The sequence below is a fragment of the Penicillium griseofulvum genome (assembly GCF_001561935.1).
Source record: "Penicillium griseofulvum strain PG3 chromosome Unknown contig_6, whole genome shotgun sequence".
Classification (NCBI taxonomy): Eukaryota; Fungi; Ascomycota; class Eurotiomycetes; order Eurotiales; family Aspergillaceae; genus Penicillium; species Penicillium griseofulvum.
The window spans coordinates 1,644,181-1,671,046 of record NW_024467419.1 but is presented as its reverse complement, the minus strand read 5'-3'; the positions used below and the strand labels follow the sequence as shown (position 1 = coordinate 1,671,046).

The 26,866-nt window shown below is 48.1% G+C and overlaps 11 protein-coding genes across 11 annotated transcripts; 6 read left to right on the top strand and 5 right to left on the bottom strand.

The window, feature by feature from the left end:
• Positions 1-610: 610 nt before the first annotated feature.
• On the top strand, positions 611-1,315 carry PGRI_077210 (RNA polymerase II mediator complex head subunit MED22; the record flags this gene model as incomplete). Its single annotated transcript, XM_040795435.1, has 3 exons — positions 611-713; positions 785-924; positions 1,037-1,315. The coding sequence occupies 3 exons, from the start codon at positions 611-613 to the stop codon at positions 1,313-1,315; spliced, it is 522 nt and encodes a 173-aa protein (XP_040653112.1).
• Positions 1,316-1,738: 423 nt separating this feature from the next.
• On the top strand, positions 1,739-2,569 carry PGRI_077200 (dihydrofolate reductase; the record flags this gene model as incomplete). Its single annotated transcript, XM_040795434.1, has 1 exon — positions 1,739-2,569. The coding sequence occupies one exon, from the start codon at positions 1,739-1,741 to the stop codon at positions 2,567-2,569; it is 831 nt and encodes a 276-aa protein (XP_040653111.1).
• A 512-nt stretch (positions 2,570-3,081) lies between these two features.
• PGRI_077190 (uncharacterized protein) lies at positions 3,082-3,972 on the bottom strand (the record flags this gene model as incomplete). Its single annotated transcript, XM_040795433.1, has 1 exon — positions 3,082-3,972. The coding sequence occupies one exon, from the start codon at positions 3,970-3,972 to the stop codon at positions 3,082-3,084; it is 891 nt and encodes a 296-aa protein (XP_040653110.1).
• A 503-nt stretch (positions 3,973-4,475) lies between these two features.
• Positions 4,476-7,328, bottom strand: PGRI_077180 (putative voltage-gated chloride channel (ClcA); the record flags this gene model as incomplete). Its single annotated transcript, XM_040795432.1, has 3 exons — positions 4,476-4,634; positions 4,692-5,078; positions 5,136-7,328. 3 exons carry the CDS (start codon positions 7,326-7,328, stop codon positions 4,476-4,478), a joined length of 2,739 nt encoding a protein of 912 aa, XP_040653109.1.
• A 2,646-nt stretch (positions 7,329-9,974) lies between these two features.
• Positions 9,975-10,982, top strand: PGRI_077170 (SGNH/GDSL hydrolase family protein; the record flags this gene model as incomplete). Its single annotated transcript, XM_040795431.1, has 5 exons — positions 9,975-10,101; positions 10,164-10,203; positions 10,251-10,329; positions 10,405-10,795; positions 10,849-10,982. The coding sequence occupies 5 exons, from the start codon at positions 9,975-9,977 to the stop codon at positions 10,980-10,982; spliced, it is 771 nt and encodes a 256-aa protein (XP_040653108.1).
• Positions 10,983-11,878: 896 nt separating this feature from the next.
• On the top strand, positions 11,879-12,895 carry PGRI_077160 (DUF3632 domain-containing protein; the record flags this gene model as incomplete). Its single annotated transcript, XM_040795430.1, has 1 exon — positions 11,879-12,895. One exon carries the CDS (start codon positions 11,879-11,881, stop codon positions 12,893-12,895), a length of 1,017 nt encoding a protein of 338 aa, XP_040653107.1.
• A 2,040-nt stretch (positions 12,896-14,935) lies between these two features.
• On the top strand, positions 14,936-16,591 carry PGRI_077150 (uncharacterized protein; the record flags this gene model as incomplete). The annotated part of the gene is made up of 1 exon (XM_040795429.1): positions 14,936-16,591. The coding sequence occupies one exon, from the start codon at positions 14,936-14,938 to the stop codon at positions 16,589-16,591; it is 1,656 nt and encodes a 551-aa protein (XP_040653106.1).
• Positions 16,592-17,570: 979 nt separating this feature from the next.
• Positions 17,571-18,353, bottom strand: PGRI_077140 (uncharacterized protein; the record flags this gene model as incomplete). The annotated part of the gene is made up of 3 exons (XM_040795428.1): positions 17,571-18,198; positions 18,260-18,275; positions 18,323-18,353. The coding sequence occupies 3 exons, from the start codon at positions 18,351-18,353 to the stop codon at positions 17,571-17,573; spliced, it is 675 nt and encodes a 224-aa protein (XP_040653105.1).
• A 217-nt stretch (positions 18,354-18,570) lies between these two features.
• On the bottom strand, positions 18,571-20,438 carry PGRI_077130 (bifunctional hydroxyethylthiazole kinase/thiamine-phosphate diphosphorylase; the record flags this gene model as incomplete). Its single annotated transcript, XM_040795427.1, has 7 exons — positions 18,571-18,825; positions 18,879-18,979; positions 19,028-19,404; positions 19,456-19,863; positions 19,928-20,063; positions 20,113-20,289; positions 20,339-20,438. The coding sequence occupies 7 exons, from the start codon at positions 20,436-20,438 to the stop codon at positions 18,571-18,573; spliced, it is 1,554 nt and encodes a 517-aa protein (XP_040653104.1).
• A 1,001-nt stretch (positions 20,439-21,439) lies between these two features.
• Positions 21,440-22,678, top strand: PGRI_077120 (translation initiation factor eIF5; the record flags this gene model as incomplete). The annotated part of the gene is made up of 1 exon (XM_040795426.1): positions 21,440-22,678. One exon carries the CDS (start codon positions 21,440-21,442, stop codon positions 22,676-22,678), a length of 1,239 nt encoding a protein of 412 aa, XP_040653103.1.
• A 325-nt stretch (positions 22,679-23,003) lies between these two features.
• PGRI_077110 (uncharacterized protein) lies at positions 23,004-26,476 on the bottom strand (the record flags this gene model as incomplete). The annotated part of the gene is made up of 2 exons (XM_040795425.1): positions 23,004-26,390; positions 26,444-26,476. The coding sequence occupies 2 exons, from the start codon at positions 26,474-26,476 to the stop codon at positions 23,004-23,006; spliced, it is 3,420 nt and encodes a 1,139-aa protein (XP_040653102.1).
• Between the last annotated feature and the right edge of the window lie 390 nt (positions 26,477-26,866).

Genomic DNA, 26,866 nt, shown 5'->3' with positions numbered 1-26,866 from the left:
TGGTGAGGGAAGCTGAGTACTAGTTGCATCCCTAGTCATGCATAGAGAACTCGTCTATATAGTTTGCATGATTCTCTACTTTATTGTCGTAGACTGATGATCTCGGTATGTTTACTCTGTGCTTTTATTCCTATTATAGAAAGAACATCTTAAAAATACATACATCGGAGTCTTATCTAGCGTGCAATGTCTTACATATAATTTCGAGTCGGATAGATCATATTGTTCCATTGTGCTATATCGTTCAAAACTGAAACCAGAGAGCCTCGAATACAAAAGCTGAATATGGCCAAATATAAATATTTCATATATGTACTATTCTTAAGCTAAATTTGTCTTATTGATGTGTATCTAGCGAAATAAAAGTGAGAAAAAGTAGATAAATAAATGCGTACATAGTGAGATTGATGGTAGTCGAGGTTAATGACCGGGTCCCTGGCTGTGTGCTTGGTATTGTTAGAGAGAAGCCTAGAAACGGGCTTCCCCCCGGGGTCTTATGGGGGGTAGGGGAACGCCCAAGACAAACCGCCCAAGTAAAACTTCGGGTAATGTCGGCTTCATTCCGCATCTACCCGTATCCACACATTTCTTATCGTTATCGTTAATCAACATGGATTCGGATTATCCCACTTCGGATTTATCCTCACCATCGTCTGAAGACATTACCAACGTTTCAACCATGGATTCACGTCCAACTGCCAAGGAGTTGCTTGGTACGTACTAGCTTTGAGCTACTGCAGCTACATCCTAGGTCCAATTTCTGTCCGCTAATGTATCCTGGTAGATCGCCTTGACTATGATATCTCGCAGCTGCTGCAGCGGTTCGAGAACATTGTCGCTATTGCTGCCAACAAGTTCGATGGAACCAGTCACGTTGATGCTGCTGTCGAAGCATTCCAAATTGATGTAGAGTCTACTGCGCTGGTATGTTGATATGCACCGCCCCAGTCTTGCGCAGCTTTCCCCTTCCCAAGAAGAATGCAATTGAGCATCCAAATCTACCCTAACGCGTGAGACTGACATTCTGTTACCTTAGATCCGTGCTGCGGAGGACCTACTTGCCTTGTCTCGCCTCATGAAGGAGCTTTGGCTCTTCGGCAAGCTCGATACCCTCGGTGAAGACGAACGTGATGTCCAGCGGCGTGAGAAGCTCGAGGAGGATGTGAAGGCCATCCAGGAGGCCCTTGATGGAGGATTATTGATGCCTTCATCGGGTGAGCCTGAGAAGTCCGGGGGCCCTGAACAGTCTGAGAAGCCCAAGTCAAAGGACTTTGGGCAGGCCGAGAAGCCCGAGAAGACCGAAAAGGAACAATGATTTCCTAAGGCCCTCCTTTGAAGCATTTTGCTTGGCCCTTAAAGCTGTTTCGCATGTGATACCCACTTGTTTCTGGCGTTCGACCGGTGTTATGGCGCATTCAGTTTATGCAATGTTGAATCCAACCCCATTGCTTTACCATTACTTTGTTTCTTTGCTCGTTGACTTAAACTAGAGCAATAACGTAGTACCCTTCATATCGAAATCGAATTGACCATAACATAACACCCTCCCAAAGTGAACGACCATGTCAAGCCCACCCGTGGACCTATAGCTGTACCTATAGTGCGGGGCGATAAGCAGCCGATAACGAGTCCACTCGCGACGCGAACCTCTACCTACTCCACCATTCAACACCCTCACAACTTCTACCTCGCACTGCCTCTGAATCTCTGAATACAACGTTCTTACCTACAAACCGAAATGCCACCTCTTAACCCCCACTCTCTCCCCTCTCTCACCCTAATCGTGGCAACAACTCCAATCCGCACCGCGTCGCCAACCACAAAAGACGAAATCACACGCCTAGGCATCGGCCTAAACGGCACACTCCCATGGCCACGCATAAAAACAGATATGTCATTCTTCGCGCGTGTGACATCCCGCCCCCCAAGCCCAGGCAAGACCAACGCGATAATCATGGGCCGAAAGACCTACGACTCCGTGCCGGCTTCTCTACGTCCTCTGGCAAAACGAATTAACGTCGTGATCACACGCGACACAACCGGCTCTGTCCGCGAGAGCGTAAATGCCGAATTAGCGAAAATGAAGAAAAAGATCGCGGCCAAAGCCGCCGAGGCTCAAGTTCAGGCTCAGACTACGAGTGCAGAGAAAGAGACATTTAACCCGCCCCAGGAGACTGTTCCGGGCCCGATGACGGACGCGATTGTTACGCCGAGTTTGGGCGCGGCGTTGGAGCAGTTGGACTCTGTTTATGGGACGACGCTTGGGAAAGTTTTTGTTATTGGTGGGGCGGAGATTTATAATGCTACGTTGAAGATGGGTGCTGAGGAGCTCGGGGGTCGGGCTGTTAGGGTTGTTATGACGAATGTTGTGCGGAAGGGGGCTGTTGATGCGCCTGCTTCGTTTGAGTGTGATACGTTCTTCCCGTTGGATGGGCTTCATGAGGGGAATGGGTGGCGGGCTGTTAGCTCTGAAGAGGTTTCTGAGTGGGTTGGGGAGGAAGTTGATGGGGAGTGGAAGGGGGATGGAGATGTTGAGGTTCAGATGGTTGGATTTGAGAAATTGACTTAGATATTCGTAGGATATTGTCCTGGATAATTGACTAGTCAAATATGTTCAAAGATTCGACTTTGTACGTGTCCAAATATCAAAGCTAGTATCTACCCTCTACTATACCTATTTCCAATGTTATGCTTAGAAAAGTTGTTTGCACAACCTAAGCCTTTCTCCGCTTTTTTTGCTGTCGACCTATAAGACTGGCACATCTAGACAGAATGATATCTGAGAAGATCACTAGAAAATCTGTTGAAAAGACTACTGAAAAGACATCACAAGGCCGCTTATGCGGCCGACTATTCTTATATACTAGAAGACAAAAGACTCCTGTACCTAACACTAAGATAAGTGTAGATCGGGGAATTATAAAGATTCGAAACCGGAACACTCCCGTACTAATACACTGAGAGGTAGACGAAGAGGGAGTAAATCCTAGGAAACTCGCAAAGAGAAAGATCGTCTATAAGAACCAGGATTGCAGAACAAAGATAGCAATATCCCCGGCATTGTTCGAGGCACTCCTCAAATCAGAGCAACAAATCTGCAATCTCATCAAATTCTTGTTCCCCTACCACGATATCCCACTCCCCTGGACCTGGAGGGCGATCTTGGATTGCAATGAAAGGGAGGACCATAGGAGCCCCATTTATAACATTCGTTCCGGCAACAAAGTCTCTGGTGACATCAACTTGGCTGACACAGTAGACTTGCTGGAGTTGTGCCGGTTGTCCGGTAAGTGGTATGTTGGGTGTTTGTGCGCAGATGCTATCGATGTATCTCTTGGTTAACGGACGGGGTGCAGTACTCGGTGCCAACTGCCACTGCTCGAAGCACACAATATCCTTCCTCATATGGATAAGGATGACGATCCGGACGTCACCCCCTGAGTCCGCGAACCATTTGCGCGCATCCTGACGCAGCTGATCAAGCGAGTCAGAGACACCTGTTTCAATCACAAGTGATGGGTAGCCTGCGTTTTCAATGGGTCGTGCATGGCGAGATGGGGGCAAGTATGAGTTGTCAGCTTCCATCCCTTTTGTCCCAGAGTGGTATGTTTTAGAACCAACCCAAACCACCTCTCTACGGGGGAGGCCCATAGCTTTGAGTTTATCGTGGATTACCGTGGTGAACTGTGATATCGCGATCTCATGTTCTCCTCTGGGGACAACCTTGATGAGGCCAGTTGGGCCCTCCCATTGAAAGCGATATGTGACACCGTTAAGCGCGTTGCGGTCGGTTGTAAGGGTTTCAATTAGTGTTGGTGACAGGTCAAGAACCACAATCCACTGATTGCCGCTGGTATGGTCTTTAAACCACTCGATGATCCGGTATGCCTCGTGGCGCAGTGTGCTTAGAGAAGACGAAACCAGGTAACCTCGCGGCAGACCAGATATAAGTATGGGGGCGGGATCTGACATTTCGTCTGTAATAAGGACATGGTGAAAATGAGTAGAGTGACGCGTAAGATGATGCAATGTGTTTAACGCAAGTGTCCACGGGTACCTCGAACCTTGAGAGAATTATTTACTACAAGAATAATGGGACGCACGCGGCCCTATGATATATTTGCAGTGGTCTTCTCAGTAGTCTTTCCAGCGGTATTCTCAGATATCATTCTGTTTATATGTGCCAATTGTATAGGCCGACGGCAAAATAAAAGGCGGGAAAAGGCTTAATTTGTGCAGACGACTTTCCTATGTATAGCGTTTGATTACTACTAGTAATAGTGCCCGTGGACACTACCTATTAACAGAGATGAAGAACCAAAAATATGTACAAATGTTGCACAATGTTCAGTGAGCCCGCAGGATAGATAGACATGGAATGAGATATGTAAAGCTATGCAAATAATTGAATCAAAATGCCTCGGGAACGCCCGAAAATGCGAATAGAAACAGTGGAAAGATCGAATATACACAACCTAGTCACTATTCTCCTTCATGAATTTCACAAAGGCTTTCTTATGTACCAGGCCGGCATATTTCCCGTCCTGAGTAACGCAGAGGTAACGAAGACCCAGCTTGGCGAAGCACTGGTAGACTAAATCGATAGGGGAATGGACATCAAGAGCGATTGGAGCCTATGGATAAAAGAGATTAGTGCGGGTCAAGATATTGGAGAGGTTAACTAAGCTTACAGGGTCAATGTATCGACTGAAATCGACTTGGTCCGCATCCTCATTTTCGCTGTCATAGATGGCCGTGGAAGCATCCATAGCCATCAGACATATCGTATTTTCTTCCTCGTCGCCCAGCGTATCCAGTGCGTACTCGAGATCCGGCGCTGGGATCAGACCTGCCAAGACACCGTCACGTAGAATGGGTAGTCCGCTGTCCAGCTCGCCTGCCATTAGCAGGTGTTCCAGTTTCAAACGGAGGGCTGTCGCTGCGACAAATGGTGATGCAGAGATATCTATGATGCGATTCTTCCGCACTGGTCGAACTATGTCTCCCAGCTCGGCATCGGTGGTCGGTTGGAGTTTGCTGTCAAGGAAGGGGTAGGAGTTCATATCGGTCAAGAGGTCCTAATTTCAATTAGTATAACGTCGGGGTTGGATTAACAGGCGGGTGATAGGACATACATAGATACTGCGAGGTTCAATAGCATCCGCAGTCCACTTGGCGCAGAGCACTGACAGGGAAAACGGAAGCACATGGTTGAGACTCCCCGTCAACTCAAACAAGATCACAGGTAAAGTGACCGATAGCCGTGTCACGCCACACATTGTCGCTCCAGCGGCAATCAATGCGTAAACTCCTGGAGTCACGCACGATTCAATCCCAGCAACGGCGGGGCAAGAGTCGAATAAGAAAAACGTGGGATGTCTGAGAGCCCAGTATTGGATCAAATGTCCAACAATCCGCCCCATCAAGCCGCCAACAACCATGGATGGCACATAGATACCCGCAGGCACTTTGATACCGAATGTAATAATGGTCAGGAAACTCTTGATAACAAATGCTACCATAAGGTACTTGACGATTTCAAGAATGCCGTCTGTGCGGGGACATAAGCCCGTACTCTCCACATCTGCTTCACAAGGAGAAGCTAGCTCAAATAGAAGTTCAGTGACGGAAAGTTTGGTGTATCGATTCCAGTAGCTGACAACGCCTGTAAACAACGCAACGAGGAAAACTTCAAGCATTGGCCAACGCTTGATTGCTGGAATACGACGGAACGATCGTGCCCACAGACTCGAGGCTTTGATAAAGAGCGCACCAGCGGCGCCTCCCATAATACCGAGAAGGATGAAAATGAAAAGTTCGAAGATTTGCCAGTCGGAAAGGTACCGAACTTCAAATAGGACGATCTTACCTGTTCCATAGGGGTTTAGGAACTTAAGAGACAGCGTAGCTGCAATGCAACAAAAGAACGTCCGGAAAAGGGTCTTGGGTGGGAAATAATAGCTGACTTCTTCCAAGCTGAAGAGGACACCTCCAATCGGAGCACCAAAGGCAACAGCAACACCACTAGCGGCACTGGCACTCAAAACCTCACGTCGCTTTCCATCGTTTTGGTTATATTTAGCGAACAGACGGCAACAGATATTGCCCACGCAGGTGGCAATATGAACGTACGGGCCTTCTTTTCCCAAGCTCAAACCAGATGAGACACTAAAGATCAAGCCAATAGTCTTCACGACCAGTGTTTTTAGTCCCATATATCCGTGGAGGACAAATCCACTATTAATGACTTTGACTTCCGCTACCCCACTGCCAGCAGCAGAGTAGAATATCATAGCTGGACGGGACGGAAGATTAGGCAAAGTTCCATGCGGTGGGCTCATCCCTGGCTCCGAAGTAGGAGAAGCGGAGGTACCAAGTCCATTCCCAGATCTCGTACCACGAGACTCAGCGCCCAGGTTTTCATCAAGCGTGGCAAGAGAAATTGATGAAGGAACGACAGTTTTTGTGAGCAGAGTCAAAGCACACGATATGAGGGCTAACGTCACAACCCAAAAGACAAACATGACAAAGCCAATCCACTCGCTTTCTGTACCTGATGGCGATAAGATGCTGGACCAGGGCCGCCATCCATCACAAATACCCAGCCCTTGACAGCAGGTACGCCGATTACGGAAAAACTGTGTCGTGCAAAAGCCTTCTTTCAAATCAAAGACCGACCCTTCAGTAACATCGACGAAATAAGCGATGGCAGCGGTGATGCATCCAATGAGCGCAACTAAGATCCACCCTTGCGCACCGTCGAAAGCTGCTAGCAATCGGCCTCGGACATCCTTTCGCTGGCGGAGTAGGCGAAGCCGTGCTCCATCGGCGATACTATCATGTACCCAATCTGTGGAAGTGAATTGATCGTACCACGTCCGCTCATCCAAAAATGAAGACGCCGTAAGATTGTCCTTTGTAGACGGGGGTAGACTGGCAGGTCTGCTATCGCCCTCTAAACTTGCTCGTCGACTAAATCGCCTGCCTGCAGAGTTGGCACGGCTATGATTTCGCGTTCGTCGCAGGCTGCCAGCCGCCAGAACATGTCTAAATGAGTCCGTGCCGCTCCCCGATACCCCAGAAGTGCTGGTGTACGACCGTCGGGGAGCTCGTCGGCGGAAGGGCTGAGTGGGCCCGAGGAGGCTCGTTGTTTCCGTTATCTCCAAGGGCGCATCGAGGGACTGGTATTCGGTATGTGTTTCAGAGAGGTAGCTTTGAGATCGTCTATAGGCATTCGGTGAGGGGGGAGCTGTTTGGGCAGTGCGTGTTGTTTCGATGTCCTCTTGCTCGCGCAGGGGAACACTGGATTTTGGAAGGGACCGAGGCATGTCGCATATATGGATTTATGCTACAATTATATGCAGTGGAGCTGGCAAGGGTTAGTTTTGGCAGTATGTACTTTGGAGATATGCAGCAGCCGATCCACACCAGACGTAAACACGGGGTGAAATAGAGCTCACACGATCAAAGAGATCAAGGAACTTGACTTACTGAGTAGCATATCTCTCTCTTCTCGGAGGTAAATAATTTAGAAAGACAAAAACAAAAAAACAAAAAAAAACAAAGAGATAACGGTGAGAAAAGAGGGTCCGAGGTCTAAAGATGAGGCGATCGACTCAACGGCGGGGACGCGTCAGGCGGAAGTTCAGTGCTGACCCACGGGGGTCATTTTTGACTATCTTTAATTTATTTTATGTACTTGAAGTTCAATGCTCAACATTTTGGAATGGTGATTTGATGCTTGGTGTGACATTCCTCTGATCATCCCCACGTTCCGCCGATCTGCTTCACTGTACTCCGGACGGAGTAGGGGCATGTTCAAGTATACCCCGTCTACTCCTTGCTCATGGCGCCACTCTGGGCTTGGCGATAAAGGTAAGAGTGCCTGTAAAGCAGTTCCTTGGGGTATCAACCTAGCTCAGGATGTTTAACATTCTCGACATCTAGAGGTTTCACCCCGGCTGAAGGGATCCTTGTGACAGACACTGCCCAATCTGATCGTCATCCGACGCTGATCTCTTGGCATGCTTGAAGTACTCCATACTCCGTATACGCCGCCATGCGAGGAACCGGATGTGTGACTTGAAGAAATCGTCATCTCCGGGTAAATATGGCTTCTTTTGGATGCCTGATATAGCTGAAATACAACATATAAATATCGGATTTAGCATGCGGCTGACTTGAGGCTCAGGCTATTCTGGGGTATATATAAAGTTTCGATTTGGTCCAACATTTTAAGACATGCAGGTATCACTCGGTATATTCCGATTTCACGCGGACTGCTTCCAACCTCATGTGTACAAGGCTGGTAGGCATTGGAACATCCTTTAGAAAGGAAGTCAATCACATGCTCCGAGATCCATACCTAATAGGTAGCTGATATTATCTTTTGAACCCTTCTTCTCAACATCCCTTTTACCGCTCTTTCGGACATGTGGGGTTCAACGAATGGCGTGTTCTACAAGTATATCATTTAGTAAGACTAGCAACAAGTTTAACGCCAGCCTAATATAGTTAACAGAGTATAATTTTCATTATATGTTGAGGATCTTGCAACGGCTGAGATAATACTTTCGAGGTCAAGGCCTGGTCAAGCTTATATCCTGCAATTTTGAGCGACGGTCTTATGATTGTAGGATTCATAGATATAGAGTGGGGTCCATGTCAGGTCACTGTAGTTACTAATGTTTTGGCGCTATATTAGTTCTTGACAGTCCGATCCATAGTGGGGTAGTGAGCATCCTTTAGATGGTTTCATAGCCCTATGTTGCTCACTCCTGCTCCTCAGTCTAGTTGGTTGACTAGCTGTTCCAGTATGTTAAGATGCTCATAACATTCCGGAGAAGTATATATCACCAGAACATTGGTAGGGTATCTTATTGTTATTTTATGGTTCAAGAGACGTGCAATAGGACTCTATCCACTTATATATTAGGTATGGCGACGCATAATAACTCCAGCTTCTTCCTCTTCCCACAATCTCTTCTCCCTTTGATCCATGACTTGATGTTAAACCTAGAGAAACTTTCGCTTCTTCTATACTCAAACCCTGAAAATTTGGGTGTTTCAAATATACCACCAAGTCCATTTCGAACTGTGCTCCTTCCTATCCTGAACTCTCAAGATTACTACGTGACTAAATCTTTCTCCAGTGCCCTCTCTGGTGGTTGTCTCTGAGACGTTGGAAGCCAGCGTCTCACAGGTGTGGGAGAATGAAATGTCTAAAATCACCTAGCCCTTGTTTAGGCCCAAATCTATAAACTGTGCCAAGTTCTTCCCAATAGACGCTTGCTATGTGATTGTGAAAAGGAGTGGAATTTTTCAAAGTGAGAACCATATTATCTATATGGCGATATCTGGTCTAACAATGATGTGAATTAGACGAAAACTATGCTAGATGCTGAGTTGAGATCTTCTTTCTCGGTTGGATTAGTTATATTTCCAGGATATACCATCGAACTTCGACGAAACTTTGCATTTCTAATTCCTTTGAATATAACCGGCAAAGTTGAATTGGATGGGGTGGTGATGGACTCCCCATTAGTACATCCAGAAAGGCCAAAACATCAGTTTTAAAGTGCACGAGGGGTCCAAAGTAGTGATTCTGTTTGTTACAAGTATGGTTATAGCCATGTAGCTACCTAGAACAAAATCCATGGCCAATGCTATATCTGGTAGTTAATTTTCTTAGTGCAAGGCGGGGTTCAGATCTGGCCCCCAATGCGAAACTAACAATTAGTGGATAAATTATTTCCAGATTGGGCAGATTTGGACAATGTTCTACTCTGTTATCAACTTGTCTTAATATATTCTTTCCATAGTTGACGACAAGCGAAGCTCCACCAATTTCCCTTTCGTCCGCGGAGCGAGTTCCCCCACTTGCTTTTTTCGTCCACGTTGCTTATAAGCCCCCGACCCCCATAACTTCATTCTAAAGTGATTTGATCCTTTTACAGTCACATCCTTACTTCACCATGGCTACCACCGAGACCCAGGATGCATTCAAGCCGTATGACCAATTTCTTCTCTTCGGAGACTCCATCACACAGATGGCCTGTAATCAAGAGCTAGGTTTCGCATTTCATGCTGCGCTCCAGGAATGTAAGTCATTCCTCTAATACCGTTAAAAATTTGCATGACCAATAATCTAATGAAAGAATCAGCCTACAGTCGCAGATTGGATGTTGTCAACCGTGGTCTAGCGTAAGATAATCCAAGGCTTTACTATATTCAATGCTAACAAGCGACAGTGGATATACAACCGCCCATGCTGTCAAGGTCTTTGAGAAATTCTTCCCTATGCCACAGACCGCTAATGTGCGGTTCATGGTAAGCCCCCGTTATTGGCAGACACATTTGAAATCTCGAATGTATCCAAAAGACCAATTTACTTACATCCGATAGACCATCTTTTTCGGAGCGAATGATGCATGCGTTCCAGCTCATGACCAGCACGTGCCTATGGATCAATACAAGGAGAACTTGAAGACGATTATTCAACACCCAGCGACACGCGCACAGAACCCGCGACTCATCTTGATCAGCCCCCCTCCTGTTAATGAGTATCAAATGGAGAGATTCGACGCTGAAAAGGGTTGCCCATTCCCCAGCAGAACCGCCAGAAACACTAAGTCATATGCAGTGGCTGCGTGCGAAGTTGGCGCGTCGCTCAATGTCCCAGTGGTGGATTTATGGTCTGCCTTCATGAAGACTACTGGCTGGAAGGAGGGAGAGCCTCTGATTGGCAGTCGTGATGCGCCAGACAATGAGACATTGTCTAGTCTCCTCACTGATGGTGCGTGAATATTGGCATATTCCCCATTTTGCGCGTACTCACTCATCTCACAGGTCTGCATTTGACACCCGCTGGTAACCGCATCGTCTACGACGAACTTATGAAGGTAATTCAGGCGAACTGGCCGGATCAGACTCCAGATAGCCTTCCTATGGTGTTCCCCTCGTGGGTCGAGGCACCTAAATGAGTTGCCTAGATCATAGATTGGTAGCTTGCAATCAGCGTAAGGGGAGTTGGGATTAAAGTTGTTTATTAAGATAGAAATTAGCAATGAAGAATTCTCAGACTCACGTGTGCAACTATAAGTACCGGATTTTCCCTGGTAGGTGGGACTTCCCTATCTTACTCGGAGGAGAAGAGCATGGTGGGACATCCGTAGAGGCTCCGTCCTTGAGATCATCGTTTATATACTTCTGGCGTTGGTAACAATTGTGAGCTATAGCATCAATGTCCTTAATAGTATCCGACGTGCAATTTCCAGACTCCAGATGGATTAACATTCAAATGATTTAAAAAAGTTGGTAATAATCGTAGCTGGAGTTCTGTGCTACTGGGCTGATTCTGAAGCACTGTATAGGACCACATGCAAGTTTGCTAAATTTCAGTATATGTTGTCCTGTTTTCTACACTATGTTGTATACCAGCATTTTGTATGAACTGGCATCTTGTTCTCATTCGACTCGTTGTACTTATTTTCAACTCCACTGTGGAGTACAGCACGAGAGTCTAGTCAGAATTCGCATATCTAGCCCCCGGGGCGGCCCCAGATATCGAGTCATGAAGACGCCTTCTGCTGATCCTTGCTGATCCCAAGTGGATATCCTGCCCTGAACAGGGGTGTGTCACCAATGGTATACCGGTCTGGTTAAAAGAAAAAGATCATTGCTGCCTGTCACAGAGACAGCAGTATCTTTACCATTCTTTTCCACCCCAAGTGTCTTCTTATTTTTAGGAATAATATATCCGTCTAATCCCACACTCTATCTCTCCTACCTTCATCTCATTTCTAGATATTCACCCTGGTGACCCTCATCATTGATCAGTACTGCCAGCTCGTTACATTCTTAAACTCACCTGGTCAGAATGCACGACTTACTAAAAGAATCACCGACCTCACGAGATATGCCTTCCGGCTGCGCTGTATGCGGCCCAGAGGATTGGGCAGACATGGAAGCGGTTGCTCGAGCAGGGAATTTCGACATCCTCCGAGGAGCGGCACATAACAGAGCATGGATCATGGGCCTAACCTATTGCCGGAGCCGACAGTCAATTGATTCCTGCGAAGACCATTTGCATTCCCTCTGGTACATCTATTACCAATGCTCCAGACACGTCTCCCACGAAAGCCTCGAGCAAGACAGATTAGTCCTCGACATCGTCCGGACACGAGGACGCGGACCTCTCACTAGGAAGGCACCGGGGGCTGGGATCGATATTGCAAGAACTCTCGACGGGACAGTCTGGAACGACATGCCGTTCCTTGCGACGGACATGACAGATTGCTGGATCCACGACTTCGCCGCAATGGACTCAAAACAGCGTCTTAATTCTGCGTCTTTCCTTGCGAAGCTTGCGTCCACGCGCATTGCGAACGATCGACTTTGTCAGATTGCTCTGGTCATTTTCCGTGATACATTCGAGACCCAGCGTCACCTTGGTAGCTCTGATGAGCCGGATGATGAAGAACCTCGTCGATCAAACCATGGTCTTACTATTGCTTCGTTACTCCCATCTGCATGTGCTTGGATCCGGGAAGCTGGGCATAATATCATACTCTTGTCCGATGTCTCGTGGAATGAGTGCTCTCATAGTACCATTGGGAGAGGTGGCTGGGAGTATACGCAGTCGGAGCTAGGCCAGCGAGCGCCGAATGGATTTAGTGCATGGAGATGGTTATACTGGCTTAAGCGGTTACATCAGATTGCAGATGAGGCATCAAAAGCAGATGAGAAGGTTCTTGCAGAGCAGGCTGCGAAGGCAATCGAAATTATGTTAGGTGATGTTAAGCAGAGGAACTCTCAGATTCTCAGGGTGTTCGAGGCTGCTAGCGATACTGTGAACCAGGATAAGGATCTCGTGGGTCTGAAAAGGGAATGGTAGATACAGCACAACCAGACTGGACATGTGATCCTATGTCCAAGGGCTACTGTGTTCTTCTTTTTCTTCTATGTTAATCATATCATGAGTGTTAAATCTCATAGGCAGTTTGAATACTCTATGAAATGCTAGATGCTAGGCTTATATGTGCGAAGCCCCATGGATGGCCAATCGCAATGTGGAATACTGTTGGCGCAGTGGTCTAACCTAATTAGATTCCATTTGGCCCCCGGTTTTTCAACACAAGCGGCCCTTTATGTGTAAGATTATGAAGTGATAGAGTATTTATACCTGTGGCAAACTGGCAATCAAAGGTCTCATGTCTATACTCGGTACTAGCAAACAGCATAGCAAACAGAGGTGGGATAGTACAGCAGTCTCCAACTGCCAGTGCGCCATGACAGATTTTCCCATAGTTACATATAATTTGCTGTGATTATATGGTACGTAGTTTACTTACAATATAATATTTGCCATTACTTTGGTGGTTTACTATATTTCCTACGCGAACACCATCGTGGATGCTTTTTGATAGATTCTAAAACCAACATTTCTTCCTTGGCTAGTCTAATGGCTACAACACATTTTAACCTAGCCTACCGCCGTTTTTCATCATAATCAATATATTACGATCCCTAACACAAACTTCAAGTATAGGATTCAAGTATAACATAAATCACCGGCCGCTCATGCCGCCCTATATATAGGCGTTTCAGTGATCTTCTCAAATATTCCCTTTATATATTTCGGTAGTCTTATAGTGGAAGAATACCTTGTGGTTTTCAGCGGACTCTTTAGCGGACTTTTTAGCAGTTTTAGAATCATTCTGAATAGATCTCTTGTTAGTTTTGTTCGTGAAACCCCCAAGGGCAAACGGAACAATATGAAAAGCTTGTAAAATGCCAGTAATTTCACTAGGGGGACATTCGAGATTGGAGGTCCAGCTCTTCATAATGGCACACCGATACCCACACCATCTTGAGCATTCCATAAATTCGTTCTTGGTCATTTAAACTTGTGGTACCATACTTAGGGAGTGAAGGCTTTCGACCGAAGCATCAAAGCCGAAACGAGACGATGGAGCTATGTTAGGAGCCTTCCCACCCTTAAATAGAAGAGGGCATGTGTGACGCTGAATTTTGAAAGCTCTAGGAAAGATAAAGATGCTGTACTCAGGTGGGCCCTATCCACCCGGGTCAGGTGACTCATCACCTGAGAGTAACAACATGGGAAGATTGTGTTGATGCTGGTGACTAGCTAGTTCATCTTCGTTGCGTCCTCCACAAACATCCTCCAACAACCTAACCTATCCAGTCAGAAAGGTATTTCAAGGAAATTTCAAGGACTTCGTATCTTCACTAGTTGATAACCTGCGAAACTGATCACCGCCTTCACTGTGCCCGCCCTTCATCTGACCGCCTTTATCGTGCGTCACCGCCTACCATCCATGGATACATTGATTGCAATGGCTTCTCTCCAAACTACTGGACTAATCGTTTCCTCCCCAAGATTGTTGCTGAAACCATCATTTAATAATTTTCTTCATTGTCCTCTCGACCCTCCCTAATTGGAAATCTTGAAACCTTGATCTGCTCTCGATTTCGCTTCGCTTCGCCTTGCTTCGACAGCCAAATAACCCGTAACGCAACTTGTGTCTTGCGCATCACATATCCTACGTCAATAAAGACTTGGTTGCATCCTTCTGTGAACTTGAAATTGTCTGTGAATTGCCTACAATCCAGCAGGAATCACTTATCACGATACCAGCCATACTGAAACGCGTGTCCACCTACCATCGTCTATCATCTCTAACTCCCTACTGGATGTTCTGATCAGGTCCCAGATATTTGACCTTCGAAGACAGGGTGGACGGCCGGTGGGCCGTCTCACAGATCGAAGGCGGTAGGAGATATTAGAGAAAAGGTGTCGAATCCAAGTGACGTCTTTCGCGTCCCTGCTCTTAGGGCGGACTATTTCAACTCCCCCGCGTCAATTTCTCTGCTTTCTTTTATTTTACCTTGAAGTCTGAAGATTAAACTGGCTATGGATGCGCAATATCCTTTTGCTTCACGTGACGACATTTGGCGTGTCTTTGACGAGCTGAAGGAGCTCCACATTGCCCAGTACGAGCAAGGAGAGCGGCTCGCGCAACTGGAGCGTCGCCGGGACGACGATGCACGTCTGAGGAGTCCTTGGTGTCCTGTGTCCCCATTTCCACATTCGGTTGGGACAATCGCTCCAGGTAGTCCACTGCCTTCCGGAATCAGCTCGCCACTTACCAAGACATCTCTTCCAGACCCCGCGTTCCAATCCCCCCCGGATGCTTTCAAAGGATTCGATCAGGGTCACCATTCCGCAATGGCTAGCTCTACGGTGGGGTTTGATGGCGATGATGAGCCCAGACGGGGCGCATCCCGAGCCAACAGTGTCCGTTTCGACGAAAGTGCTATACACGGGAACGCCCAGGCTAGCCGTTCCAGTAACGACCTTCCTCTACGGACCGGCAGCAGTTTGAGTACCCACCCGCTTCTTGAACGGACCTTTTCTCACCAATCTGATGGACGACTGAGCTCATCTGGCCACTCACACCATTCCGCTCGGACTAATAGCCTGCGTCTGAACACTACTCGACTGCTTGGTGCTACCACTATCGAGTCCCCTTTGATCCCCCCTCCTGGACTCTTCTTGCTCGGACCAGTCCCATCCATCATCCGGTGCTGGTTGACTGACACTTTCACTAACGACTCTCTCCTGTATGCAGCCGTTTGCTCGGGCTCTTACGTCTCAACTTTGACTCTCTCCATGGTCCGCGAATTTGGGATGGAGAACATGATCGTGCATGAAGGCGATGTACAGTACCTCAAGCTTCCAGTCTATCTTCCTGAAGCACTTATTCACCCATCTTCGTCGCGCCCTGGGACACCTACTCACCAAGTCCCTACTGTGACTATCCGCTTCGTGGTTCGGGAGACAGCAGTCGGCAATAACTCAATTCAAATCATCATTGGAAGCGATGTGATGCGCGCCCACAATGCTGATATTCTGTTCTCGCAAGATAAACTGATTATGGTGGACGATGACCACACCCGTGTCTCTGTCCCCCTCGTGCGTCCTGAAAAGGACTCTGTGTTCAAATCTCTTTGCACTTCTCCTGGTACTCCCAATTCTGGGGACTTACTGAAACATCCTACTAATGGACATCCATCCGTCGGTATCATCGGCCGGCCTGTCAATGTTCAACAAAAGCCGGCCTCTGCACCTCCATCAGCTCGTCTACCTGGCGGCGAGAATACCGATCCTCACAAGTATCACCCGCAGGCCCCTGCTCACATTTCAGCTGAAGTTCGTCCCGCCAGTTCCAGTCTACCGACTTCTGACTCTACTAAAACCGATGATGTGCCTTCTTGGAGCGCATGGCGCCGCGATACCAAGAAATACAAATCCACCAATACCCAAAAGCCGACCCAGAAACGTGAGATGAAAGTCTTCCGCACCGGAAAATCTAGCAGCCATGCGAACTCCACGACTTCGGCCCTAGCCCCTGGCAGTGTTACCGCTGAGCAGTCCGACAAGTCCTCTCCGATTACCTCTACCCACCATCCGACGGCTCCCTCGGACAAGCATGGTACGCTGAATCCCGTGGGTAGTGCATCGGCGTTTGGTTGGCTTAACCCGGCCCCTCACAACGCCTCGTCCTAGATGAAACATACTAGGCTTGGCTTTATGTTTGATTACATCCGAATCTGAAATGATCTCGGTTTTACGTGATGATACGGGAGGGTTGCAAAACAATGTTATGATTACGAGTTAATTCACATGGTCCATGCCAATATTATGATTACATCCTATGTAGTATACGTAGGTGCGAACTTCGTACCCAGATGGGTAGTAGCTAATAATTAATGAAGCGACCTTCGAACCCCTGCAGCCCTGGGGCGCTGGAGCCCCATGCGTGAGATTAGAAATCTTATCAAACTAAAAAGTTGTACCTAGGTCACTGTCGTTTTCTTCGGCCTTCATTCTTACATCACAATCAAATTTGAACTGACTCAGAACCCAAGCGATTACTCCGAGAGAGCAACATTGAGAAATAATATCACGTCTGTTTGATGTTCCACCCGAACTGATTTTATCGATCGGTGACTACCTACAAATGGGCACGAAGCAGGAACTAATATTCTATGAAATCTACGAACTTGTGGATATCTCAAAAGTGATCGGCGGCGACTCCAAGGTTCTTCCAACCGAGTGTCAGAATGAGATTTTAATTTACCATTTAGAATTTGTGGCATTTTGATATTCACTTAGCCCCTGTGGCACAATTGGATAGCGCATACGACTTCTACTATCAGTAATCGTAAGGCTGCGACTTCGACTTTTTAATTTCTTTCATGCTATGCTAGCAGGAGTTACAAAGGGTTTTAGGTCTGGTAACATTAGGTAGGCCTAGGTGCTATTGCTAAGGGAGTAATTCAATAATCTGTTACTGTTGCCAGGTCCCGTGACCCACGTTCTGTGACTTATATCTTTGCCACTAGACATACTATAATTCTAAATCATCATTCGAATACGTTCACCACTTTCCTACTAGGTAGGGTAAATAAGCGCAAGTCTCCGCTGGTTCCAGACTTGGCCTATGGAAGATCAAGTAAGGTGTATCCAAACCAACCAAAACCAATTAAATCTTCGAGAAAACCCCCAAAGCCACCTTCGTACTCTCCTTCGTCTCTTTAACAAGCCCACTAATATCCCGGAACGACTCATGCGAAGCATCACCAAGAATCTCAAAAAGCACACTCTCACTACTTGTAACCACAGCCCCAGCATCCCTCAATCTAGCAAGCGCAACCCCCCTCTCCTCGGGGTTAATACTGCTGACTCCATCAACGAGGATGTAAACACGGTGACCGCGCTCGAGGAGATCGAGCGTCGTCTGCGTCACGCAGATGTGCGTCTCAATCCCGACGATTATCACATCTAGAGGCGCAGAACCTGGGGCTGGGAGTAACTTCTCGATCTCTGGGGTTATCATTGAGAAGAGGGTCTTATCTACGTCGGCGCGGATGTGTGGGCCGTTAAGGTGTTGTTGGAGTTCTGGCACGGTGTTGCCGAGTTTGGCGCGGTTTTGAGTTGTTATGAAGACGGGGATTTGAAGGGTTGAGGCAGCGCGGAGCATTTTGTCTGTTGTTGAGACGCTGTTTGGTTTGTTAGCGTTTTTGGGTTCGGGTGGTTTTGGGATATGGGATTTGTACAGTTTGGGAAATTCGTAGATTCCATTGCGGAATTTGTCTTGGATGTCGCAGATACTGTTTTGGGATGGGTTAGTTCTGGGTTTGGGGTATCATTGTTTGATATGGATGTGCGTACAAGAGTGCGGGATTGCCTGGTTCAATGTTAGATGTATTGCATTGAGATTCCGGGGTTACTTACGGATTCGAGATGCGCGCGTTGGGGCAGCCATTCTTGCGATGATTGTAATTTTTACGTGAGGATTGAAGGATCTGGGACGGTTGTAGAAGTAGAAGAAGAATAAGAAGAAAAGAAGAGTTAGCGGGGGAACGCGGGGAATCGGAGTATTCGGAGATGCGGGGAAAGCCGAGGGATGATGGTTGATATTTTTATTTCAATTATGGTCAAACTTTTGCTTATGTACATATCGTCTACTAATATGGAGGTATCTATAGCTTCACCTCATGCACCTTGGCCCGGCCAGCAAACCAGCTGTCATCACCGTTTGCCGCCGCCGTGCGGATAGCGTAAAGCTCGTCGACAAATGCCGGGACGAAGCTACCCGGGCCGCGAACATACTCTTTGGCCGCTGCGTTCTCTGCTGCGATCTCGTACATGAGAATTCCAGACAGGACCGCGAGGAGTCTGTCAGAACGGTGGGCGGCCAAGAAGCAGCCGGAGATTGTGCCGATGGCACAGCCGGTCTGCATATTTGTTAGCTGGGTACTAGAAATACGGATTTGGAAAGGCTACATACTCCGGTCACTTGGCCTAGGTATGGGTGGCCGTTCTTGACGGCAATGACTCGCTCGCCATCGCTGAGGTAGTCTGTTGCTCCGGTCAATAGCACAACATTTCCTATTTGGAATTAGACAAATCGCAGTTGGAGACTTATAGTGTACTTACGCTCTCTGCGAGCCAGATCCCGAGCTAAGGCAGCCTTTTGATTGCCGTCAAGTGTACTCGGTCCACTATCGACACCGCGCTGCTGAACAGCACTGCTACCCCAAACCTGGCGGATTTCTCCCTCGTTACCCTTAATCAGATCAAAGTAACCTCCGGCCATAAGCTGAGTCACAGCGTTGCGGCGAATATGTGTCGCAGCTGCACCAACTGGGTCGTAGATCACTGGGTTCCCCCGCTCATTGTATGCCTTAACAGCCTTTAGGTAGTTTGGGAGACTATCGCTAGTCAAAGTCCCCATGTTGATCAGAAGGGCACCATCAAACTTGCACAAGTCTGTGGCCTCATCGCCATATGGAGACATGATGGGAGATGCACCGCTGTACAATGGTTAACATGGAGAACGGTTTGGCTAGGTATAATATACTGACATGGAAAGGGCAACATTGGCCACGAAGTTCGAAACAACAAAGTTGATCATGTTGTGTACGAGGGGATGCACGTCAACCATCTTACGGATGATTTGGGGCACCTCGTTCAATAAGGCCTCTGCCTCATTAGGACGAGGAGGGTTGGAAGCCTGGGCAAACCGGGGAGGATTCTTGATAAGCTCGGCGAATTTCTCGGCAGATGCTTTAGGGTCATCGGCTGCCACGATGGCACTGACAATGGCCACTCCATCCAGTGCTTTATTTGGTGACTGAGACTGATAGAGCACTCGTTGCACGTTGGAGTGGTTGATCCCGCCGATGGAAACAGTGCCAATGGCGGAGTCTTTAATGGCATCTAGGATGGCCTGAGTACCTGCCGTACCGATGACTGACTTGGTATTGGTTTTGCTATTAATAATTAGCGTCCATTGCTGGAAGACGACATACAGAGTATCTATGGATGAAAACTTACGTTGGGGTGGCGAACATGGTTCCGATTCCGATATAGTCGGCGCCATCTGCGGTAGCCTTTCTAGCCTCCTCGATTGAGGATGTACTGATACCAATAATGGCATTCTCCGGAAGAAGCTTTTTTGCTTCCGCAAAATCTATATTTAAGATTAGTACATGTACTATTGTAAAATCGTAGTAACAAACCCATATCATCTTGACCAAGATGCACGCCCTCGGCACCAATGGCAAGAGCCACATCAACCCGGTCATTGATCAAAAGAGGCACATTGTATTTCTTGGTTACCTGGTGTAGTTTCCGGGCAGTTTCCACCATAACACCAGTGTCATTGGTTTTCTCCCGGTATTGCACCACCGTCACGCCTGCAGCAGGGATTAGTTGAATAATTAGCAACGCCGGAGCACCACTTACCTCCTTGCAAAGCACTTTCTACCACTTCACATAAATCTCGCCCCTTGAGAATGGCTGGGGTCGAATCCGTGACCAAATATAGCGATAGATCTACGGGCATGATGTCTTGGCTCCGGAGAAAGATAGAGCGGGGGATTTCGGGGTAATAGATCCGAAGTGTTGTAACAGAAGTGAATCAAAAGGAAGTTAAATAGTGAATAGTGAAATGACAGGGTCAGCAGGCTATATTCGTACAACGCAAAACGCTGTACTTAAGTTGACCGAACGAGATTGCCGTTTATCGCTGTGTGCCCGTGGTGGGGTCTTGGAAGGTTCGGCCTGTACTCGTCCGGATGCATAAAAACATAGTATATTTCACTTATATATCCTTCAAGAATGATTAAAAATGTATTTTAATACACAAAGAATCTTAAACTTGAAATCCGATTTTCAAAATCCCATTTTTGAAACTCCTAGGATATCATATGTGATATATTCAACTGTCAATGGTCGTTTATACTCCGAGTTATTTCCGGCACGTGCGCGCTGACATAACCATGATTTGTCAAATTCTGCCTTTTCCTCTTCTTTTTCTTCTTTTCCTCAACAACACACAAACACTAGGCATCGAGTTATTTTCGAAGCCTTTATCTACTTAACGCGTGGACTTCCAAGTTCTACGCTCTTCATTTTTCCTCACTGGTTAGTTCGGCCTCGCCACCATCACTTTCCACCATCCGCCAGGTGTCCGACCTCTGACTCGGATTCAAAGAACTTCGATCGTTCCCAGAAAGCAACACGTTGAGAAGTTTCCCGCGAACTTGTCTATGTATTCGTCCTCCGTCCAAAATTTCGAACATCACCTGCCGCTCAAGCTGCAAACGTTTCGCGCGCCGAAACCTTGCAGCATACACCTTCGGTCCTGTGGCTGAATACCCCGGATCTTTCCTCGATTTGTTGTGACTTCGCCCAAAGAATCACATCGTATAACAAAAAAAAAAGAAACTTGACACGCATGTCTTGTCTCGTCAACAACATCATCATCCATAATCCTCCCAGCTTTCCTTTAGGCAAGCCTACTGTTCCATTCTAGTGAACCAATCGCTCAACTAAACCGTCATCATGGCCACCGTCAACATTCGCCGGGATATCACCGATCCCTTCTATCGCTACAAGATGGAGAAGCTCCAGGCTAAGGTCGAGGGCAAGGGCAACGGTATCAAGACCGTTGTTGTCAACCTGAACTCGGTTGCTCAGTCCCTCAGTCGCCCCCCTGCCTATCTCATCAAGTACTTCGGTTTTGAACTTGGTGCTCAGGCCAATGCTAAGCCCTCTGACGACCGTTGGATCATCAACGGTTCTCACGACGCCCCCAAGCTCCAGGATTACCTCGACGGCTTCATCGCCAAGTTTGTGCTCTGCAAGAAGTGCAAGAACCCTGAGACCGACGTCTCTATCAAGGACGAGAAGATCACCCTGGACTGCAAAGCCTGTGGCCAGCGCTCCGATGTCGACCCTCGCCTCAAGCTGAGCACCTTCATTGTTCGCAATAACCCCAAGGGTGGCAAAAAGGAGAAGAAGAAGTCCCGCCGCGAGCGAAACAAGGAGAAGGCCGCTAATGGCGAGGAAGCCAGCCCTGGCGACAGCAACAACTCCGAGAATGATGACGGAGACTTTGCCCTCGAGGCTAACAGCGATGATGAAGTGACCCGTCAGGCCCAGGCCATCGAGGCTGAGGTCGAGATCAAGGATGATGAGTGGGCCGTTGACGTTTCCGAGGAGGCCGTCAAGGCTCGTGCCAAGGATCTCCCCTCGGACCTTAAGCGGGCTCTCGTCCTTGAGGATGGTGACGATGAGGGAGCTGATGGACCCTCATCCTACGAGCAGCTGGGCAGCTGGATCGTCGAGACCGCTGCTGAGAAGGGTGGTGTTACCAATGTCACTGATGTTGAGATCTACATGAAGGCCAAGGAATTCGGCATTGAGACCAAGCACAAGACTTGCGCCGTGCTGGCACAGAGCATCTTCGATGAGAAGATCGCCAAGCAGATCGAAAGCCGCTCTGGTTTGCTGAAGAAGCTGATCACCTCCGATCGTCATGAAAAGGCTTTCCTCGGTGGTACCGAGCGCTTCGTTGGCCAGGATCACCCGGAACTTGTCGCCCAGGTCCCTGCCATCCTGCTGGGCTACTACCAGAACGACCTTGTGTCTGAGGAAACCCTCAAGGCATGGGGTGCCAAGACTAGCAAGAAGTACGTCGACATCTCGACCAGCAAGAAGATCCACAAGGCTGCTAAGCCATTCATTGAGTGGCTCGAGAATGCCGAGAGCGACGAGGAGAGTGAAGAAGAGAGCGAGTAGACGGTAAACGTTGCGTACGCTATCATGTATCCTTCGCTATTTGCTATTTGCTGCATCCATTCTTAGATTGGACAGGTATTTTTGGACCTCTTTCTGGTCTGCCCATCATGGGTTGATCATTTTGGCTTTCATTTTAGTTTAGCTCACCAGTCGCCACTCCTTTATAATGCATATCAATACGTTGTCAATAACCTCATTTCAATCCATATTTAGTAGCACTTGGTACACGTACAAATGACTGGAACATTGGAAGTAGAACAAAATACAATACAGTCGTATCTCATCTCATGCTATGCCATGCAATGCTATCAACAAAGAGCAAGATCTAGAACGCCACCTCAGCAAGTCTAACCTGCTCTTCCTCGCCATCGAACGGGAGACTAGTATCGCCACCACATTTCCCAGAATGGCTTGTAGTAAGCACATCCGCTCTTACGCGATACTGCATAAAGACAAACCACGTCAAATCCACATTCCAAGCCTCCATCGCCTGAATTGCATCCTCAACAGAACCCATACCCTCACCAGGGGTCTTCACAGACAAAGAAGTCCTCGAAGAAACGAAATAATACTCAGGACCGACAAACAGTGCAATCCAGCCTCCAAGCATCTCACAGATCCTATCACCCACTTCCAACGGTAACCGGACATGCGAGAGAACCGTGATAAAGAGGGAGATTAACGCACGCCACAGACGGTGGTGCGACGTGAAGAACCTCGATCCCGGCGTTGAGGGCGAGAGCGAAAGGGAAGAAGATAGGGCTAAGTGTAGAGTAGACGCCGTATCTCCTAATTCAGTGGTAGCCTGGGACCTGGCACGGCGCTCGTTTGCGGCCTCCGCGTCGGCACGTACTTTCTCCCACACGCGGCGGTACAGCCGGTCCCAGCGGGAGAATTCGGTTTCGACGCGTGTGGCCATGAAATCGCCTGCGCCTTTGCACATTGCTTCGATGGCTTCGCAGGCTGTTACCGTGACGAAGGTTTCTTCTTGGTGGTCTGGGGTTTCTGGTTTGCGGGTTGATTCTGTGGACGAGGTGGCGATGAGTGTTTTCGATGTCTCGTTTCCTTGTGCTGAGGGGAAGATTATTCGGCTTGCTACTGTGGGCCACAGTTCATTGATTAGAGGGAGGAAGCTGGTTTCGTTTTGGGATAAAGCGGGTAGGACATCGATGAGGATCGAGAGGAGGGAGCGGCGGAGGTAGGGAGATGGTGAGGTTAGGTGGGATGGGATGGATTTGACGATGTGTAAGAGGAGGGCGTGGGTTTTGCTGAGTGGCTTCTCGGCGTCTTCTGGTTCCTTAGGGGGTGGGAGTGGCGGCTCATCCGATTCGGCTTGGTTCAGAAGCTCTTCGATGGACGGCTCTGGGGGAGGTTTTTCGTATGTTTCTGACCATGGCTTTTTGGGATGAGGGATTTTACCATCGGCATCTGCTAATTCATCCTCGGCATGCCGTTTAGCCCTGCGATTGGCAATACTTGCGGCGATGCCTGAAATTGAGAGATTCTGGTATTGAGACTTGCGGGTATTGTGCAAGCCATTCTCTTTGCCCTCGTCGATTGTGAGCAAGGACGGTTTCTTCGCCCCTTCCTCGACGACTGCAGCTAGGGTCTTGAACATCATCTCAACGAGTTTGGGATAGCCGTGATATAGATCCAGGATACCAAATATAGAATCAACTAGATCATCCAGATACGGTATCAGTCGGGCGCCACAGAGCTTGACCATCATAAACAGGACCTGTGGCGGATAGGGCGATACGTCGAAGGTATTAAGTTTCAATGCCACTGAGTTGACGAGATAGTCCACGTTTTCAATGATCATAGCACTCGTGTCTGGGTAGTTGCAGGCATTGGTTAAGATATTCAGGCATGTCATGGCGTGGCGTTGAAGATTAGGGTTCTGTGATGCCAACAGCTGTAAAGTTGGGTAGAGCGCGTCCATGAGTTCAGGCCGGAAAGCCTCGCCTAGTTGTTGAGCTTGAAGAGCCACAGACTCCAGAGCGAGTGCCGATGTACGCCAGTCACCCGTTCCGTCAACTGACAATTCGTTCAGTATATTTAAAGAGATATAATACAACTCTTCAATCATTTCGCCACGGCCCGTTAACGAGGTGGACCCTTCAACATGATCAAGAGAGATGAAATCGTCAAAGCCGGCTGTTGCCGTAGTGCTGTCCCGTAAGAAAGTCATTGCCAACCAGAAAGGCGCAACAGTGGAATCACTTGATGTTGTGTGCATACGGTTGACAATTGATCGAGTGATATCATTCCCCGAATCAGACAAGTTCAATCTAGTAATCATTGACCGTAGATCTTTGAGAGTTTGTTGCTGGCTCTGGTGTTCCAGAATAATGGGCGGAAACACCTTAGATCTAGCATCAGTGCTGAGTACCTCCCAGTTGAAGTCAGCATCCATTGAGGCTAACTGCTGGAGAGCATTGGTGTTTTGTTTGACAACGGCACCGACGCTATCACATAGACCGGATGCCAAACTGCCGGTAAGCAAGTCGGAGCCAGATTGAACTTGGGACAGCACTTGAAAGACGGTGGAGATCTGACGAACCCCCCACTGCTTAGCAGTTTCATCATTGCCTTGCATGATTCGAGGGAAAGAAGTGAGCCAGGTATGCAGCGATTCTTTCAAAGAGTCCAACACTATAGGATATGTTGTGGCAAGATGAGTTATGTTCTTGTAGGCTTCATTTACTCCCTCATCCTCTTTATCTGCAAGAACAACAACTGTTTCAACCATCATAGGCACAGACTCTGAAAGTGTGGTTTGGCACTCTTCGATTACCATCAGGGAGAGGTCTAGGACGGCAGACTGAACCTCTGATCGCTGATGACGTCGAACCTTGATAACATTGGCCAGCGCAAGCTTGATCTGTGTCGTTGTGGCCTTCAACCAGGATTCATCCAGGGCTATCTTATCGCTTCCTAGCTCGGGCGGGGAGACTTCTGAGGCGACACGGTCATTGAGAACAGCTCTTAGGAGCTCTGTGAGAATCTGTAAGGAAGTCTGGAGGAGCTTGTATGACCTGCGAGTCTGTGTTGATGGCCTTAGAATCTTGGCCAGTGCCGACACAGTTCGCGGCATGATGCTGGCAAGTACCACGCGGTCCGTGATTCGAGCATAAAGTGCCTGCAAAGCCCTGGCGGCTGCTAGACAGAGCTCATCTGATCTATCATCAACAATTCCCTCAAGTAGGATATATACTGTTTGATCGATAACCGTCGCTGTGCCGATCTCGTGATATATTGTCCGTTCTGGCTCAGCTCCTTCTAAGACCGTGAATATGGCGCTGAGGCAGTCAAACCCAGCAATACACAATTCTTCTGAAACCTTAGGCTTCGGTAGTTGTTTCTCTTCCGCTTTGCTTTGAGATCCTCCCACGATCAACGTCAACAGGATTATGAGTTGCTTGCCCATTGCAGGAGACAGCCGTTGCCGCCACCCATCAGCGACCAGTATCCGCAAACAGTTGACGGCCGATTCCAAGCATTGTGCAGGTAGTCTTTGCGTCTCATTGAAGATATGCGATAATGGAAAGAATGCATATTCAGCTAGCTTCTCGTCGAGGGTATTGTTCCGCGCGAGTTCCTTTAAACAGTTGTACACCGGCTCAAGGACTCGGGATACATCGGCCGCGGAAGCTTGATTTCCTCGGAAGCCAAGCCCTATAGCGCTAAGTTCCACGCATGGCGCTCGGAGCTATTAACAGGTCAGCGCCCTTCGTCCTAAGAGCCGAATGAATCCTGACATACCTTCTTGAAAGATTCCTGCCGGAGGTTGTCCATTGCAGCCGAGCAACGCCGGGCAGCGTTAGAGTGGCAAGATAGTAGGCTGGGTGTTGAGTGAGGGACAGTACTAGATCAGTCAAACATCAAAGAGCTCCATTGTAAACACCGTCGGACCCATTGTGATGGAATACAGCGGGACTGCATCCCAAAACTGCACCGCTCTGTCATCATCTGCCGGCATAATCAAGCGGTGAACACAATCTATCCCGAAAGGGCAAGATAACGCTGCACGTGATACGTTAGCGCGTCTCAACGCGTGGGAATCCCGACAGCTGCCTGCGACAAAGCAACCAGTGTTGCCTTGGCTATTTTAATTCCGGCTTTGGTCTGCTTGGACTATATATTGGGCTATATTCTGTGCCCATTAAGTTCCAGGAGAATTGCCTA